Here is an 18,528-nt window from a genome sequence, read left to right as displayed (position 1 = left end):
CTGTGCCTGCCCGTGCCTCGGGCACCGTGCAGCCGCTGCTCGGACATGGCTGGGTGTCCTCATCCTCCTCCGCTCCTGCCGCCGGCTGAGCATCCCACCTGTGAAAAACGCCAATCACTTGTTTTTAACATTTTTAAAAGTTTAATAGTAATAAAATGGTTAAAAAGAATAGCAACACAATTAGAGTAATAACAATTTGGACAAATTGAATTAGGACAATAGGAGACAATAAAAACTGGGCATCACGAGCCCGAAAAAGGACACCCGTTAACAAAGGATTAACCCTTAAAAACAATAGCCTGTTGCATATTCATACACTTCATACATAATGCATAAATTCCATTCAAATGCAGGATTCTGTCTGGTCAGTGTCAACTTCTTCCCTCTAATCCTAAGAGCGCCTTCGAGGCGGGAAGAAGTTTGTTTCTTCCGATAAGAAGGCAATAAATTCTTTTTCTCTGAAAGATTCAGGTGTCCTGTGGCTGCTATCTTGCTGCAAGTCCTTTCTTTTAAACAAAGCATCTTACATAGCATAGTATCTATTTTAACAGTTTTTTATAACCTAAAACTATATTTAACACAGTACTTGAGAAAATTAATACAGCATTGCTTTCTAACACAACACATATAATATTCATTTTAATATTTGCGAAAAGCCAGTCCTAAAATACATGGATTTTTCACACCACCTTTTCCTTGGGAGGTTTGCCAGGATCCCCGTGCCCAGCGGGGGCACAGCCAGGGGGTTTGCGCTTTCCCCAGCACCCTGCAGAGCCCTCCGGACACCGGGCAGGTCATCCCTCGTGAAAAAGGGGTTGGAGTAGAACAGCAGCTGCAAAAGGCAAAGGAAAGGAGTTGTTTGCTGCAAGGAGGAGGAAGAAATCTGAGAGAGAGCTGAGGAGTTGGCTGGAAAGGACAAATAGGTGTTTAAAACAGGTGTTTAAAGGACTCTGGCTTTGGCTGAGTAAAGTGTTAGGACAGAGCTTTGTTAAGTCACATCCACCCTCATGTTTTGAGCATTTGGGAGCAGAGAAGTGTAGGGTTTTCAAAAGCCAGAAAAATGCTGAAGAAACCCAAAGCCCACTAGTTTTCAGGCCGCTCAGCATGTCCAGAGTAACTGATCCCAAGATAAAACAAAGCTGTTTGCTCCCATCCAGTCTCCAGCCTTGTCAAGGCTCATTTTAGCTGAACTTGAACCTCCCTGTGAGTGTCCCAAGGAAGCTCTGAGTACCTTTCCCAGTGCAGACCCAGCTGCTGCTACTGCTCTGAGTTCCTCCATGGAGGTCAGCAGGGGAGAATCCCCTTCCATTCTGCGGAAGCCGTGGAACATGAGCTGGAGAAGGAAGCTTCTCATGGACTCAGTCTCAAAGATCTTCTGGGGCCCCCTCCTGCCCAGCACTTCCTTCCTGAAGAGCTTTTCTCCAATCACAATGCAGTTCCCATCGTTGCCCCACCAGATGGACTCGAAACTCTGGCTGCTCAGGATCTCCCAGAGCTTCTTGAGGAAAGAGTCAGTCAAAGGTTTGATGCTAGCAGAGATCTCTAAGGAGAAAAATTTCATGTTGTGGTCCCAGGATTCATCAGGCCAACCTTCAAGGGCGTTTTTGTCTGCAGGGGGTCTCACAGCAGCATCCCAAGATGGTCCCATATCATCTCTGGGATGGTCAGGAGAAGCTGAAGCCACCCACCAAGCTGGATCCTCCAGGACAGAAGCACAGGATATCTCCTGTGAAGATAGCTCCATTTAGACTTATTTTTCCACAGCTTGGCTGCCTCCAACCAGCTTCTTGGTCCTGACAGTCAGCAGGATGGAATCCTGTGGCTCCAGCTGCCTGGGAAGTTCTCCAGTCTGTGTTCCATCACAGTGACATCACAGCGTGACACCTGTCTCCTGGCAGCAGGAGGTGGGAGATGCAGAAATAACCCCAAAACCCTGATTTCCCAGAGATCTGTTTGAGCCCAGAGCTGAATCCAGCTGTGTTTCCATGTGGAATGTCCTGCCAGGGCAGTGCTGTGTCCCAGTGCCCCTGGGAGCAGTACCCAGGCAGGGATGGGGAAGGGAACAGCACTGGACATCCAAATGCCCCAGACCTCAGGTTTTTCATTTGGGACCTTCTCCCCCATGCAGAAATGCCTCTATGGAATGCCTCTGGAATGATCCAGGTGTGTAGTGTCCACAGGGCTGCTTCTGCTGTGACTGTCCCTGTTCCTGGGTGATGTTCTTGGATCCCAGCAGGCTCTCCATGCTGCTCCACAGGATGAGCTACAGGGGAAATGTTCCTCAAACACATCTTGCAATGGAAATGACCTCCCTTGGGTTGGGTTCCTCAAACTTTCTTTGCCTCAGAACCTTCAGAACCCGGCCCAGGGACCTCACTGGGGCTCTCCCACCTTGTGCCCAGTTCCCAACATGCTCTGAGTGGGAGGACAGCCCAGGAAGGTGTTCCTTCATTTGGGGGATTTTCTGGTTCCTGAGAAGAGGAGGAGAAGAGCAGGGCAGGAATGTTGCTCAGGATTGGAGGGAGCAATGTACAACTGCATGTGCACTTGGACAAGAGCAGAACTCTCTGAAATTAAATCCCACTGCCACGCTGGCCACTAAATGGATGTGTCAAAGCCATTTCATCCCCCCAAAACCCCTCCCAGAGACCTCCCCTAGCAGAGAGCAGGTGTGCCCCAGGATAGACTGCACCAGCATCTCCCTTCTGCTCCTCCATCCCTAATAAATCCCTCGATATTTTGTATTTTCCTTCCCCATGCCAGCATTGGAAGCAGAGCCCCATCCTGTGCCTTGGTGCTTCCTGATCGATGGATAAAGTGGGGGAAAAAAAGCAAAAAAAGAACCAAGAGATCGTTATAAGCACTATTAAGCGTGGCATAAACCAGAAAAATTAATGCAGAGCTTTTATCCCCCATTGTTTATTGGGCTCAGCGATAAAACCCAACATGCTTTAGAGAACTCTTTCACAAAATGTTCCGACCTCTCACTCCTATACCAGAGCACAAAGGAATAAATAAATAAATTTAATTCTCCTTGTCAAATGAGCAAGATCATGGCTGGAAATCCAGCTGCTGGTCTTGTACCTACACAATATTAATTGTTTTGGAGGTGATTGTGGGGTTTTTCAGGGGGGTGGCTACTAATGTTGGAATGTTCCAAGAGCCTCTGCTGGGATTTGGTGTGATTTAGGCATCTGACGTCTTAACCAAAAGGATAAAAATAATTCCCCAAACCTGACATTTAGAGTTCAGCAAGAGGGATGTTGTTGCTCGCCAGAGGGAATGAGAAAAAGCCAAGTCTGCTCACGGATGGGGAATGCCATGGAGGGACACCTGGGCACCCCGAGTGTGGGGATGGGGGACCCCCATCCCTGCCTGCCTTTGGGGTGCCATCAGGATCCAGCATTTTAGGAGTGGGGCAATCCTCAGACCCCTGCCAAAGAGCGGACCCCATAAGCGCCTCGGCACCGTCACCAGCGCCCTGCACGGGGGAAACGGGGGATCGATCCTTCCTCTCCACAGGGAACGGGATCCCCACGGGAAGGCAAACCCCAATAAACCCCGTGGATGGGGAGAGGGGACCCCACAAGCCCCCTGAGCCGTGGGAAGGGGGATCGCACGCTGTCCTGCCCATCAGACACGGGGGAAAGGGGGATCGAGCCATCCGCTCCATGGGGAACGGGACCGCACCTCCGGGCCGGTGGGGCCCACCCGGCAGCATGGCCCCCTTAAGAGCCAGCCCGCGCCAGGGGCGTGGCCCGCCGTGACGTTGCCCCGCGTCGCTGCCCGCGCGCCGCCGTGACGTCAGGCGGCCGCGCGGCCCCCGGGCCCCTGACGGGCCCACCCCGGCCCCGCGATGCCGCGGGTCTACATCGGCCGCCTCAGCTACCAGGCCCGGGAGCGCGACGTGGAGCGCTTCTTCAAGGGCTACGGCAAGATCCTCGAGGTGGATCTCAAGAACGGGTGAGCGCGGGCTCGGCCCGGCTGCCGCGAGGGGAGGGCCCGGGCGCCTGAGGCTCTCGGAGGCGCCGCGGGGAACGAGGCCGCCCGGGCGCTCTGGGCAGCGGTGAGGGCAGGACGGCCGGGTCGCCTCCTTTGGGTGCGGTGAGAGGGGCAGAAGCCTGAGCTCCCCCGTGGTGGGGGACGCGGAGCGTGCGCCTTTATTGGGGCGGCATGTTGGCTTCTCCCTTTTGGGAGATGGGCAGGATGCTGGAACTTCCCCTGGAGGAGGGGCCGGGGGCTGGGTCCGCCCTTTCTGCGGGGAGAGGATGGCTGGGGTTTACTGGGAGAGGGCAGTCTGCTTGGTTCCTTGTTTGGGGTGACGGAACGTTTGGGTTTCTCCTTTATTTTATGGGGGAGGGGGCAGGAGGTCTGGGCCCTGCTGGAGGGGGACAGGACGCGTTGGTTCCCCCTTTGTTGGGGAGGCAGGGCGGCCGGGTTCCCCGCTCTGGGCAGGGGGACAGGTTGGGCGGGTTCCCCGCTCTGGGCAGGGTGACAGGTTGCTGGGATCTCCTTGGGAGGGGATAGCGAGACACCTGGGCTCTGCCCTTGGGGAAGCAGGATGCTCGGGTTCCCTCTAGGGATGGGGACCGGGTTCCCCTTCTCGTCAAGGGGGGACAGGACGTCTGGGGCTTTTTTGGGGGTGCAGGATGGCTGGGGCTCTGTCGGGGGGATGTGGATGCCTGGACTCTCCTTTGGGTGGGATGAGGGAGGCTGGACAGTTGGGTTCCCCGTTTTTTAGAGTGGATGCAGGATATCTGGGCTGCCCCTCTGGGGAGGGCTCAGATGGGTGGGCTTCTCCTTTTTGGAAGGTAGGACACCTGGGATTCTGTGACAGCCGGGGGTAGGACAGCTGAGTGTCACTTCAGTTCTCAGGGCAGCTCATGTGTGTTCTGCCCTGCCTGCTGCAGGGAGGGGGTGTCACCCTGTCACCCCCCAAGCCCCTCTGCACCCCAGGGCAAGCCCTGCAGGGTGAGCCAGGCTGCACCCCAGATAACCTCCCCAAAAGAACCCCATTGTGTTGGCAGAGCTGCTCCCAGAGCCCTCAGGCTGTCTGGGGGTGTGTTCTGCCCCCCCACAAACACCCCAAACTCGCCATATCTCTGTGTTCTTACCTGTGCTGTTCCTGTAGCTGAGCCCACACTGCAGCTCCAAGGGTTGGATCCTCCTCCACCAGGGCTTGGCCAAGGCATCCAAAGTGGATTTTTGAAGAAAAAGCAAATTGCCATTTTTGGTTGGGTTTTCCCCAACATCCAAAGCCTCATGAGTGCCTTTGCTTTTTGCAAGAAACTCAGCTTGAAGCCTTCCTTAGAAAGGTTGAATGGAATATGGATTTATCATTATATAGCTAGGAGAGGCAGGTACTAATTACAGTGGAGAAGAGGAATTTCTTGTACAAGTTACTCCTTGAGCATTAAAGTGAAAGAGGCTCATTAAGTTTTAATGCTGCTTGTGCTGGCAGGTGGACATTTAACAGGTTTATAAAATGAATAAAATCCATTATTAAAGCAAAAAAGTGTTCATGTGTCAGTGTTTTAACCCACACAGCCTCAGGAGTTGTTGAAGATTAGCTGAAATACCTGAGGCTGCTGTTTTCCATTCCTGCTGTGTATCCTTGGAAATGTTGGGGGTGGATGGGGCAGTTTTCCTATTGCTGAGTAAGGCCCAAATTCAATATTTGTGCTTCATACAAGTTGGAGATGGGGGGGAAGGGAAGCCAACTAAACTTCCTTACCAGATGTGGAACTGTTATTATGTGGCTGATGTGGTGAAGGGACTTGTCTTTCTGCTTTTATGTCAATTTAATTGGTTTTTTCTAGTTTTATATTCTGAAGTCTTTTGACAGGTTTGAAGTTAAATTCTTTGTCAAAAGTGGAACTTGAGCAACCAGGTTTTGTGTCTGTGCTTGGGAAGCCCTGGGCTGAGCTGTGCTCTCCTGAGCCTTCCTCCATGGCTTATTTCTGGTATTGCCTAGGAAACAATTCAAACTTCCTGCATGATGTTTGACTGCAGAGATTCTTGCAGTAGTTTCTGGAAATCTGGGGGTTCTCCTTGCTGGATCCTCCACGGGGTGTTCCAGCAGCTAAACTGGAATGCTGGAGGGAGACAAGGGAATGCAAAGTGATACCACAGAGCTCTAAAAGCTTAGCTGCTGCTCACTACTTGTAATTTGAACTTGAAATTCAATGGCTTAAAGCAATTATTACCTGAGGGAAGGACAGGAAATGAAAGTGTGGGTCATATAGGATTCTCCATTTCAAATTGCAGTTTTTAATTGTGTGCTCTTAGTTTTCACATTCTTTCCTGCTCAGAGCTGCACTGACAGTCACAGCTCTGGGACTGTATGTATAGTCAATGTATGAAGTGACCAGAAAATGGAACTTTTCAGCCTGCTTTTTATCTTCTATGAACACACTTCAAACTGCTTGTGATGCCTCTAAGAAAAAACCCAAACCAGTTCTACTCCTGGTGCTTACCTGCCTGCATTACTCTGGGCAGCTCTGAAGAATTCAGGGCTTCATCCTAATGCAACACCTGCAGGACAGGGGGATGTAACTTGTGCAGTGGATTGAGGAACACAGGTCAAAGCTTCAAACTTTCATGCTTCCATCTACCTCAGTTCCAAATCAGTGTTTGCTTTCCAAAGAGAAGTGGTTTGGGTGGGAGGGGACATAAGGCCCGTCCTGCTCCCCCCCTGCCAGGAGCAGGGACCCCCTCTGCTGTCCCAGGGTGCTCCAAGCCCCCTCCAGGCTGGCCTTGGGCACTGCCAGGGGTAATGGAGGCCATGTCTAACATCATGGTCAGACTCCCTGATCTTGGAGGGCTTTTCCAATCTGAGCAGTTCTGTGATTCTGTGTTTATTTATTAATTTGGGTGTGTGGGGTAGTGCTTACTTTTAGTGGGGAGAGGTTTAACATCTACCTTTAAAAAGATAGATGACACCCTTGATTTCATCAAAGCGTATGCCATAATAGTAATCTATTGGAATATGAATCCCAATATTACCAGTTAGATGGTGCCTGGGCCAGTCTGACCCTCGCTGCTGGGCCAAAGGCAGTAAATGTGGTGTAACACCCCAGAGATACCTTGGCTGCTGGAGATTGCAGCTGGGCACTGAACAAGTCCAGGCTTGTTAGGAACTCGTTTACCTCAGGAGGAAAGCTTCAGGCGATGGTGAAGAGGAAAAGGAGATGGATTCTGCTGGAGGGTTAAATCCAGTGGTTTATTCCATGGTTACAGAGGTCTGAACGTGAGCAACAGCTCCAACAGAATCCTGACTGCATGGTCTCATTACCTTTTAAGCTCAGGGACAGGGGGAGGGGAGGGGACAGATGGGCACCAACCAGGTGGAAGGGGCGGGGTCTCAAGGGACGAGGGACACCTAGACAGGCCAATGACAATGACCCCTGGGCATAGGGGCATCCTTTGAACTTGACCAACCACACGACGCCTTGCTGGAATGTTAGGCCTGATTGACAGGACTCACTCAGCATGGGGGCGAGGGGGAAGGGAGAGAGGTATAGGCACACCTGGGGAAGGGACCCGGAAGTTCAAAACAGTTTACAACACACTGCAACAGTAATCTTTTGCTAACAAATGAATTCAGCCATTACACTCTCCATGATTTATCATTTTATTGATGAAGAATGACTTTAGGTTCAATTCAGCGAATCAGCAGATGTGTTTTCATGCCTTCCTCTTTCTCTCCCTGGTTTTGGAAGGGTTTTCAGTTTTTAGGTTTTTTTCAAGGCTCAAAGCCTTGAACCCTCAGGTACACTCAGGAGGCTCATCTGCAGGACAGCACGCACAGGGCTCTGCAGAAACCCACGAGATGCTTTTGAGCACAGATATCTCAGTTCCTGCCCAGTGATCCCTTTTCCCTGCCTGTCCCCAGGTATGGCTTTGTGGAGTTCGATGACCTGCGGGATGCCGACGATGCTGTGTATGAGCTGAACGGGAAGGATCTGTGCGGGGAGAGAGTGATCGTGGAGCACGCCCGGGGCCCGCGCCGCGACAGCAGTTACGGTTCTGGACGCAGTAAGCACTTGTGCATTTGTATCCGTGGCTTCTTTGAAATAAACATCGGTTTACTCTTTTATAAAAGGAAAGCAATACAAAGTTGTGACTAGTGTTCTGTAACTGTAAATGTAATTGTTGATCTGAATATTTATTAATTTGTTTGTTGTATTAAACTCTTTTAATTGATACATTAATAAACACAGTTTCTTCTACCATTCTTATTATTATCATTTTGTTTAACTATTTGAATGGTTATTTGCAATGTGATGTTTAACATAGATTTAACAAAGACCTCAATGTTTTAATTGAAAGAGTCCTTTGAGGCTAAGATGACTGCCCGTTCCATTTGCTGACCTTGGGGTACCTTTCCATGAGTGGCTCTTTGACCTTTGTGGCCCTTGGCTGTCCAAAAAAAAAGAAGCCATGTGACGACCTCAAGCTTTTCCCATTAGACCTGGGTGGTGAGGATCCCAAGGGCTAGAAACATACGAGATTAATCTAAAATAGGTGCCTGAAAAGCTTTATTAATGTCAGATATTCAGAAAAGTATTAAAGTAAAGTTTCAGAAAAGTTTTAAAGTAATGTAAATAACAATTATCAACTGGCTTTATTCAGTTTCTTCTTTCAAACTGTTTTAAAAATAATATTAAATATAATTGCATGTTAATTCTAGCATAATTATAATTCTGTGCTTGTTTAATGACAAGCTTGTAGTAAAACTGTTGGAATGCTTTGGGTCTTTGCAAGGTGTTCCATAAAGGGGGTGGATGTAGCCCTGAGGGGGGCTGTGGTGTCTTTGGGAGCGCCCAGGGCAGAGCGGTTCCGTCGGGCGGAGAGCGAGGCTCCATTTCCCTGGCTGAAGCTCTGCTGTCTGCTTGTCACCTCCTAAAGGTGGATATGGTTATAGAAGAAGCGGAAGAGATAAGTACGGTCCCCCGACCCGTACAGAATACAGATTGATTGTGGAAAATTTGTCAAGCCGCTGCAGTTGGCAGGATCTGAAGGTATGGGGCCCCTTTCCTTACCCTCTCTCTGTTACAGAGCACAAAGGGTGAAAGACATCTTCAGCCAGGCAAAGTGATGTGCTGCTCTGCTTTGCTCCAGCTGAGCAACTCCATGGGCAGTAGATTTTAGAAGTAACACACACCTTAAAACGGGACTATGTTTGCATATGTGAAGCCGTTCATGAGAGGTTGGGAGTTGGACCTGCAGAACTGGTGGCACTGCACAGGGGGAGAATAATTTTATCCTTAGCACCAGCTAACATCACATACAGGTGTGTTTTATCTTAAGCCTTGTCAAAACAGACTCAAATCATGCCAGGGGTAGGATTCACTAGAGATGAAGGAGTTTTCCCTTGTCAATTTGGATTTAATCCATCAACTTGTAAGGTGCTAGAGCTGTTTGAAACAACAGCATTGTTCCTGCAAATTCTCTGTTAGGATTTTCCACATCATCTAAAGCTGTTTTAAGGAGAGTTTCAGTGTAAGGATGCTTCCAGAATGAGTAATCATGAAAAATCTCTGCCAAAAACTTATTTTTGACATCCAAAGGAGTGGCAGGTGATTCTAACAGTGGAGGTGTTGAGTGACACTGTGGAGCCCACAATGCCTCTGAGTACTCTGGAGGTGACATGTTGGCTTGTGATTATCCACATCATGGATTCAGGGAGCAGGATTTCAATAATGGATGCAAAAAGATTAGTGTTTCCTTATCAAACTGAGCAGCAATGGTTAAACCTACTTGTTCTTACTGGAACACTTTCTCTTATGGTTCTCTTTTAAGGGTGTGTAAAATTTGTTCTAAACAAACTTTGACGTAGTAGAAACTGGTCTGTAAGTGAATTTTACACTAGTTCAGGTACGTACAGAGGTGCTTCCAGTGTCTTTGTTGCTAATGCTTCACACTATCAATAGCTTGTCTTTGCTTCTGTATTAAAATCCTAAGTAGAGCATGGCATGATTAATCCTCCAGTGGATGCATTACTGCTTTTTTGGGAATAGCTTTCATTTCAGTGTACTTCAAATGGGAGTAGCTGGGTTGAAAACAAAGCAGAGCTCTGTGCCCTGTTTCCACTGCAGCCAATTTCCACAGGGGCTGAAAGATGCCCTGGCCTGGCAAAGGCCCTGTTCTGCCTTGCTCAAAGCAGGGCAGAACAGACCCCTGATAAACCCTCTAAAGAGAGGTTTAGGAATTGAAACAGAGAAGCCAGGAAGCATGAAGTGGGAAAAAGAATTGAGCTTGGAGTTCTGTGGGGGTTTTTCCAGCAGAACGAGCTGTGTTGACAAGGCAGAGGATGAAGGGAGGTCTGCTTCTCTGTGGGCTTCTCGCCTCTTCATATTCAACCTTTATCACCTTTCCTAATTATTTCTGAAAACATGATTTGGAGAGCAAGCATTTTACTTCTTTAATCACTTCTATAATTTGAAACTTGAGAGCCCAGAGCATATTTGATCTAAGACTTGAAGTGGGAGACCTTAAATTATAATTTGTCTCAAAGCTATCAACCTGGTTCTAATCACACCAACTCTGTGAAGTCATAGTGTGTTATTTGGCACTCCAGATGCTGTTTGGGTCAAACGCTTGCTGACATCCCTGTGAATAGAAGCTGCTCAGGGAGCATCACGTCAGAAGTGAGCAGGGGCAGCTGGAAGCCTGGCTCTGGATTCAAGGCAATGGTGATTCTGTCCTCTTCCTCTAGGATTATATGCGTCAGGCAGGGGAAGTGACATATGCAGATGCACACAAAGGAAGGAAAAATGAAGGTGTGATTGAGTTCAAATCCTATTCTGACATGAAAAGAGCCCTTGAAAAGCTGGATGGGACAGAAGTAAATGGCAGAAAGATTAGATTGATGGAAGACAGACCTGGATCGAGACGGCGCCGCTCTTACTCCAGAAGCCGAAGCCATTCACGGTATGTGTGTAACGAACCTCAGGCTGCAGTTAGGGAACACAGAGCGGCTTGAGACTTTTGGGCTCCAAAACACTGGAAATGTTTGGAGTTCTCAATGGGTGTAGTTTTTTGAGCATGTATTAATATCCATGGCAAATGAGGGCTGTGTTCTGAGGTGTCTCTCTTGGTGGATGTGTGGACCTGCTCCCTGAGCACCTGTCACTGTTCTTCCCTGATAACTCAGCCCTTGTTCCTTGTGGGAGCAGCTGCGTGGCCGGTGGAGCCATGCTCATGGAATGAAACAGAAGGTGCTTCTAACACTTCAGCTCTGAACACTGTGTTCTGCTCCAAGCACAGGACTAACAGTTCTTTCTCAGCTTAGAAACCTCCACCTGTTTCCTGTTTCTAAGAGATTTGTTGCTTTCCTTGACTGACCAAGAGCTGCTTCAGCAGCACCAAGTGTACTCCCTTTTCCATTCTGGGGTAGAACTTGTTGCAAGAAAACTCAAGCAAATCTTTACTGTTCCTAGAAGAACTTGCTTATGAAATCAAAATCTGAAGTCAAAGCTTTATGTCAGTGTCTTACCATATTCAAACTCTGATTTGATTGGGAAAGTGATTATCCCTTAAATAAACTGGCATCTTTTCTTTCAGATTACTACCTTACTTGCAGCCAGACATGGCAGAGGGATGAAAGGGGGGGAGAGGGTGCTCTGAGTTTGTAACTGTGTTGTGTAGCTCTGAACAGTTGGCTGCTGAAAGGTGCTTTAGCCCTGTGGGGTTCTGCCCGCAGGGGTCGCAAGCTCCCCATGGACACGTGCTAACGTGAGGGTGGTTCCTTGTGTTGCAGGTCTCGCTCTCGAAGCAGACACTCCCACAAGAGCAGGAGCCGCAGTGCCAGTAGCAGCCGCTCCAAGAGCAGATCCAGATCCAGGTATGTCTTTGTCTTGGGAGAACTGGGGGCTCCCACTTCAGTGAGAAGCATCATGTTAAATTTGCAGCAGGAACACTTTGTTTTTCTTTTCCCTCCCATTCTCTACACGCTCTTGCCACACTAAAGCTGAGCTGTCTGTTGCTTTTGCACTTCCAGGTCTGTGTCCCGTTCCAGAAGCAAGAGCCGTAGTCGAAGCAAGAGCCGTAGCAGAGGCCAGAAAGAGAAAAGCAGGACTCCAAGTAAAGAGGATAAAAGTAGGAGCCGCAGCAGGAGTGCAGAGAAATCCCGAAACAAAAGCAAGGATAAATCTGAGGGCATTCTCCATAACAGCGATGAGAAAGCCAAGAGCAGGAGCCACAGCAAGGAAAAGAGCAGGAGCAGGAGTGGGAGTAAGGAGAGGGGAGAGGCGAAGGAGAGCATGAGGAGCAGAAGCAAGGAGAAGAGTAGAAGCAAAGACAGGGAGAAGAGCATTAGCAAGGGTAGAAGCAGGAGCAAAAGCAGGGATGAGAGTAGGAGCAGGAGCCACAGCAAGGATAAAAGGAAAAGTAGGAAAAGGAGCAGGGATGGTAGCAGAAGTAGAAGCCGGAGCCACAGCAAGAGTGAGAAAAGCAAGAGGCGCAGCAAGCGAGACAGCAAAGGCAGCAGCAAGAAGAGGAGAAAGGACAGCCACGAGCGGTCCAGGTCAGGCTCCAAAGAAAAGGAGCAGCTCAAATCTGAGGCAGACAAGAAGGAGGCGAAAAGCGAGGGGGAAGATGCAGTGTCCCGCTCCAGGTCTAGATCCATTTCCAAGTTCAAACCAAATATCAAATCAGATTCTCGTTCCAGGTCTAAATCTGATTCAAAGCCAAGGTCCCGCTCCAAGTCCAGGTCTAGGTCTGCCTCTCGGTCACACTCCCGGTCGCAGTCAAGGTCCCGCTCCAGGTCCTAACCTTGCTGCAACGCCACTTGGAATGGTTGGAAAAGTCTTTTGTACATGTTTAGTAGCTGTAACCAAGTGATTGAAGTAGAAACCCTGTCGATGCTGTGTATTTTTAACAACCTGATGGTCTGTCTGTCATTAACTGCAGTGCTCTCTCCCTGCAGCGCTCTCTGGTGTGAGGCTGCTCCGCTCATTTTCTATCCAATAGAAAGGTTCTCTTCTCTTTCTATCCAATAGAAAGGTTCTCTTCCCCTCTTCCTCAAGCCCCCAAATTGCCCTGTTTTCCAAGGAGAGCCTTGCAGGGAATGAGCCCAGGGAATGAGCGCTGCGCCCTGGTGGGTTTATGGAATTGCAGTGATGACTGATAGGTAGGTATGATGGATTCAACAGATTTTGCCCTCGATTGATGCCCTTTGATGTCTGCCATTTAGTGGAAGTGCTAAGTCTTAAGTTTCATACTACTTTTGTTCCATATTTTTTGGACTTACAAAGTTGTGAATAGCACAGTCAAAAGGAAAAAAAAAAATAGAGGTACTTGCAGTAATCTATAGGGAAAAGAACTATAGTTCCATATTCTGGTATTGTGACAATATCCTTGTTTTATATTAAATTTTTTTATTTTATTTTTCCCTGTCTTGCAAAGTACAGTGATCCCCGTTTCCATGAAATTTGAATAAAGACTATTTTTGCTTGATGACATTTGGTTACGTGGTGCTGTGTTGTGATTGTCAGCATTTTCTATTGATCAAGGTAAGCCTGAATTTGTAGAGAGTCACTCACAGAAAAAAGGTTCCTAATTCAGAAAGTCACTTCACATTCAGTGTAGGCACAACACTTTAATACAGTCCAGATAAAGAACTTACTTCTCCAGCATATTTTTCAGGAGTTTTTCCTCCTACTGAAACACCTGTGCTTGGGAAGAGCCTTCATAAAAGAAAAAGCTCAGGATGTGCTTCTGGGCTTGGAAGCATAGAGGGTGGTGGCTGTTCTGTGGTATGTCCCCAGCATCCCTGGAGACCTGGGGAGATGGGAGGGCTGCTTCTAGCAAGAGTTTTGTAGGTTTGTAGGTGTTCCTGAATAATATCCCAAATTTAGACTTTGGCCATTTGCAAATTGCTCAGACTGAACTTCCCACAAGCTCTTCTGCACAATCAGCTTTGAATGAAGAAGTGACATCCCCAGCACCTGTTCTGCCTGCAAGCAACATTCTGAAAAATAGAAGGCAAAATGTATTTTGTGAGTTCCTGGTCTGAAACAAAAAGGTTAGTTACAGCTTCCCCTAAAACTGTCCTTTAGCCAATTCCAAACTGATCACAACTTGATGGCAGTGGCTCTCCTACGAGAGTCACTTCATAGGTGCAGTAATTCCATATCATTTAATTATTTGAAACTTGTCCTGCCATATTAAAAAGATGAAGAGGTTATAGATCATAAGAGTTGCTTGCAACACAAAATATCTCCCCACACTTTGAGTGGAGTCAGGGCTCAGTAAGTGGCTCAGACTTTATCAAATGTCACATTACCACGGCAGCACGAGAAATCTCTGTGGAAGTTGAAATAAACAGGGCCAGGAAACTTCTTCTCCTTTTTAATACCATTATTAAAAGTGATCAGCTCAGGATTGGGCGGCTCAACGGGTCTGCAGCGTCCCGTCATCTCCCAAGGCAACTCACAGAAGAAGGATATGCGCAGCTTTGTCCACCAGGAACAGAGCTGGGGAATCAGATCCTCGTGGGAGCCTTTAGGGCCTGCTGATCCCCGTCAGATAGTGCCCCTCCCACTCCGTCAGCCTGGTCTCACCGCCGGGGTCGTCTCTCATGGTCAGGGCGAGAGGCTCCGAAGGTGTTCCGCGTCTCTGCAGGCTCAGCATTCGGCTCCTCACGTCCAGACATCACTCCAGTCTCTCAACTCTTATTTGGCTCGTTGTTTTTGGGGTTTCTCCGTGGGTTTGGAGTCGGGAGTCCCACAAAGCATTCTGGTCCTTGGAGTCACTTTGCATAACCCCCCTCACCTTCTCAGGTGTCTTCTCCTCACTGTTCGGGAAGGTTCCCACCCTTCACTGTGTCAGAGAAGGGCCATTATCTCGCCCTAGCCAGGGCTTTTACTAATACAAAAACAACCATTAACGACAACGACCTGTAATTACCATAACACAGGCAGCAGCCCAGCAGTAGTGGTAACTTTTTTCTCACAGAAAAAAAATCAACTGAATTTTTGTTCGTAACAGAAGTGATATCTTCTGTTACAAATGATCAAATCGGTAGCCAAATTTATGAAAAAAAATTTAGCAGATATATTAGGACGATAACAAAAATAGAAATTTCGGAAAAAAGGGGGAAGAAACAACCACAGCCATGACAGAGTGAGTCCCGGGAGCAGCGCAGGGTGACCTCGGGTTCCGGCTGACAGAGTGACAGCGTTTCCCAGAGGTACCCCCCAGTGCTTCCAGCAGCCAGCTCATATACAGTTTGTGGGATCTCAGCACATCAGTCCTGATGTGCAGAGTCACCGAGATAACCCTTGGGGGGCTCGGAGGTCCTGGAATGTTGCCAGGAGTGTCTGGTGGCTGCACTTTGATCCTGCATAGGAGGCAACACCTGTGTGAGGATGGGAGGATCTCACTGGGATAAATGGTGAAGGGATGGGTTAATTATAGTGTGAAACACAGGTTTTAGAATTTCAGTACAGGGGGGTTCTAGGGGACAAGATGGAGGAATTAGGGCGTGTCCTGTCCTTCTTCTTCTTCTTGGCCTCCATCTTCTGTGGTGGTGGTGACACTTTGGGATTGGTTCTTACTAAAAGTGCACTTGTCAATAAGGGTGAAAGGTATTGGGAGGAAAAGGTAAATATCTTATAAGTAGTGTTGGGTATAAAGATAAGTGACCGCCCCGAGGGCAGTCAGCGTGTCCATGGCGAAGACCGAGAAAAAACCTGAAGACTCTTTTTGTTCTTTGGAGCGCGGGCTGCCCCAAGGCCATCCCGAGCCTTTCCAGGCCATCAAAAACAGCCGGGAACGGGGGACAACAGTTCATTCTGCCTGGGGCAGGGATAACCACAGATTTCTTTGTGCTCCTTCCATGTAAAGATGAATCCATACAGATGTAGAAACAGACAAAGGTGAACTCAGGGATGCAGACGAATGTCTGAGTGTCCAGGCAGAGGCTGCATTCACATGTACCAGTTTCTGAGTACCGCGATGAAGTCATCACGTTCCAGGTGCATGTCTCGTGTGCTCCTCCAGACATTCCATTCCGGGAAGGTCCAGATGGTATCTCTGGAATGGAGGAACTGGAGGAAATCCCCCATAATAGCCGGGGACTATTCCATTCATAGGGTAACAGACCTGATATCATCTAAACGCTGTCCTGGAACTGGTTACAATAAGACTCTGTTCCCAGCCAGAGTGGTCAGAGACATACCTTTCGAATCTTTGCAATATTTTATACACACATATATCTATATGTATAGCATGAATTATCTCTAACATATACCACATCTTCAGAGGAAAAAGGCTTTTCCAGCTATATATATATTTAGTGCTTTAACATCTTATACTCTCAAAATGACGTTTTTAATCCTTTTTGCTGCTTAATACAGAAGGAATCCAGCCAAGGCAAGATGTTTGCTAGTAAGGGATAATTAGCTGAAAAATAATTTTAAGAAAATCTGCAAATTATACAGTCTAGATAAAGACTAAAAAGTGACTCCGGTTTCTGCTGTCTGGCAACTCCGTTCCAAGTGACCAAGCTAGATTTTAGTGAGCCCTTTGGGAAAAGCATCTATTCCTTAAATACCTGAGGACGCACCTCCCACATACCTAAGAGAGGTGTGTGGGAAACATGTCTGAGGTGGAGGTTGTGCAAAAAGGAGAGGGAAAGCCAAAAATCCTTAATGTGTGAGCACCTGGAGCGATGGCGGTTCCTGGGTGTTCAGTGCAGGGTTTGGACACGCCGCACATTGCAGGAGCTCCTGTGCTTTACTGCCAGGAGCAGGGACAGCCCTTGGCATGGGCTCATCCTCCCCAGCCACTACATGCGTGGATGGGAGTGTTGGAGCAAGAATTCCCAGGGAATGGATGTTCTGAGACATCTTAAGTGCTGATAATTGGTGTGAAGCGCTGGGAGTGCCCCCAGAACGGTGATTCCATGGGCAAGGCCAGGCACACGCCTCAGCTGGGCGCTGCTGCGTCATTTAATGTTCATTTCTGTCTCACAAACGTCACTGAGTGAGTCTCACCCATTAATTCTGCATTAAACTATAGGGTTTGCATCAAAACCTCCTACTTGTGTGGCTCCTTGGTGTGGGCACTTTGCCTTTCTTAGCCTGGAGTCTTGATCTGAAACTGCAGAGATCTGCTTGGCAGCAGGTGTGAAACCAGGGCAATGGTAATAATATAAAGTATTAACAGTAATAATTATATTGCATACCCAGAGAGGAAGATTAGTGGAATGTCTATTGCAATAATTCCAGAATATTCCCAAGTAACATTTCTGTGTGAATAATTATATACAAAGTGAGGACTCAGCTTTAGGCTGGAAGTACCTACCCAAAATGCACTGAAAAACAGCCCCAAATCTGATTTAGGCTTGGGGTAACTATCTTATGGGGCACCTTGGAGATGAGTTCTGAGGAGGGAAGGCAGGAATGCACGTGGTGGGCACTGGGTAGGTTCTGGCAAAACCATCAGTAGAGCAGGGAGATAAAAGGGCAAGAAGCTCCAAACTAGGAATCTCTCAACAAAACTTACAACAATTAAATTAAGAGTCTAAATAAATATGGATGGTTCAATTACTTGCAATTTTTTTTGGCTCCAACAGCCCTGTAAACCTGGACCCACTGAAGACTTCAACACTGGCTGCAAGCATCTGCAGGATTTGTTTTAGTTGGAACTTGCTGGTACAGATGAGGTAAGAAATGTATTTGCTTTCTGACTAGATTTAAAGATTCTAAAGGGTATTTTATGTGCCTCAATTGGGGGATGAAGAATATTGTGATGTGTATTTCAAATGAGCCATTGCAAATCTCTGTATTATTTTCCCAAAATCCCATTCCATTTAAGCTGTCACAGCTTGGGGCCTGCTTCTGCTCTTGGCGAAACCCCCCCCCACACGTCATTAAAAAATCCTACCCCCACCTCTTTTATTGTTCCAAAATTCAAATACAAAGGAAAATAACAGTCCCACATGAGAAGACAAACGAGTTTAAGAAATGCAAAGAGGACGAGGCAATAACCTCTGTTACTCCTAGGGAGGAGGCAGCGGGACACCGCGGTCACGATTTGCTGATTTATAGCTCCCATCCCATACCTCCGCTGCCCAAATCCCGTGTCAGCCATGAACGTGCCCCAGGGCCCACGGCCGTGCCCAGGCTCCCCCCGGCCGGCTCGGGGAGCGGGGCTGTGCCCTCACACCCACATGCCCCGTGCCAGTGCCCCCGGTGCCCCACGCGTGTCCCGTCCCAGCGCCAGCCCTATCCCCGTTCATTCCCATCCTACGCTTCCATGTCCCAGTGCCAGCCCATCCCAGTGCCATCCCTACCCCAGTGCATTTCCATCGCACTGCCAGCTCTGTCCCAGGTCCTCCCCGTACCCAGTGCCCCCTACCCCAGTGCCCCCTATCCCAGTATCCCACATCCAGCACCGCCCCGCTCCCGGTCCCCGTCCCCGTCCCCAGCCAGCGCCGCCTCCCCCGGGCCGGGGCCGCGCATGCGTTCGGGGGCCCGCGGGGCTCGCAGCGCTGCCTGGGCTCCATCGCGAGGCCCC

The 18,528-nt window shown here is 48.5% G+C and overlaps 1 protein-coding gene across 1 annotated transcript; it reads left to right on the top strand.

Moving 5' to 3' along the window:
- The first annotated feature begins 3,802 nt into the window (after positions 1 to 3,802).
- SRSF4 (serine and arginine rich splicing factor 4) lies at positions 3,803 to 13,466 on the top strand. Its single transcript, XM_054292593.1, has 6 exons — positions 3,803 to 3,963; positions 7,895 to 8,037; positions 8,911 to 9,023; positions 10,721 to 10,935; positions 11,765 to 11,848; positions 12,005 to 13,466. The coding sequence occupies exons 1-6, from the start codon at positions 3,857 to 3,859 to the stop codon at positions 12,774 to 12,776; spliced, it is 1,434 nt and encodes a 477-aa protein (XP_054148568.1). The 5' UTR covers positions 3,803 to 3,856; the 3' UTR covers positions 12,777 to 13,466.
- Positions 13,467 to 18,528: the final 5,062 nt, after the last annotated feature.

This window comes from Melozone crissalis, unplaced genomic scaffold (genome assembly GCF_028551555.1).
Source record: "Melozone crissalis strain CALT ecotype California unplaced genomic scaffold, PUWL_Pcris_2 ptg000111l_1, whole genome shotgun sequence".
Classification (NCBI taxonomy): Eukaryota; Metazoa; Chordata; class Aves; order Passeriformes; family Passerellidae; genus Melozone; species Melozone crissalis.
Note: the sequence above shows the minus strand (reverse complement) of the source record. Positions and strands in the feature narration are given on the sequence as shown.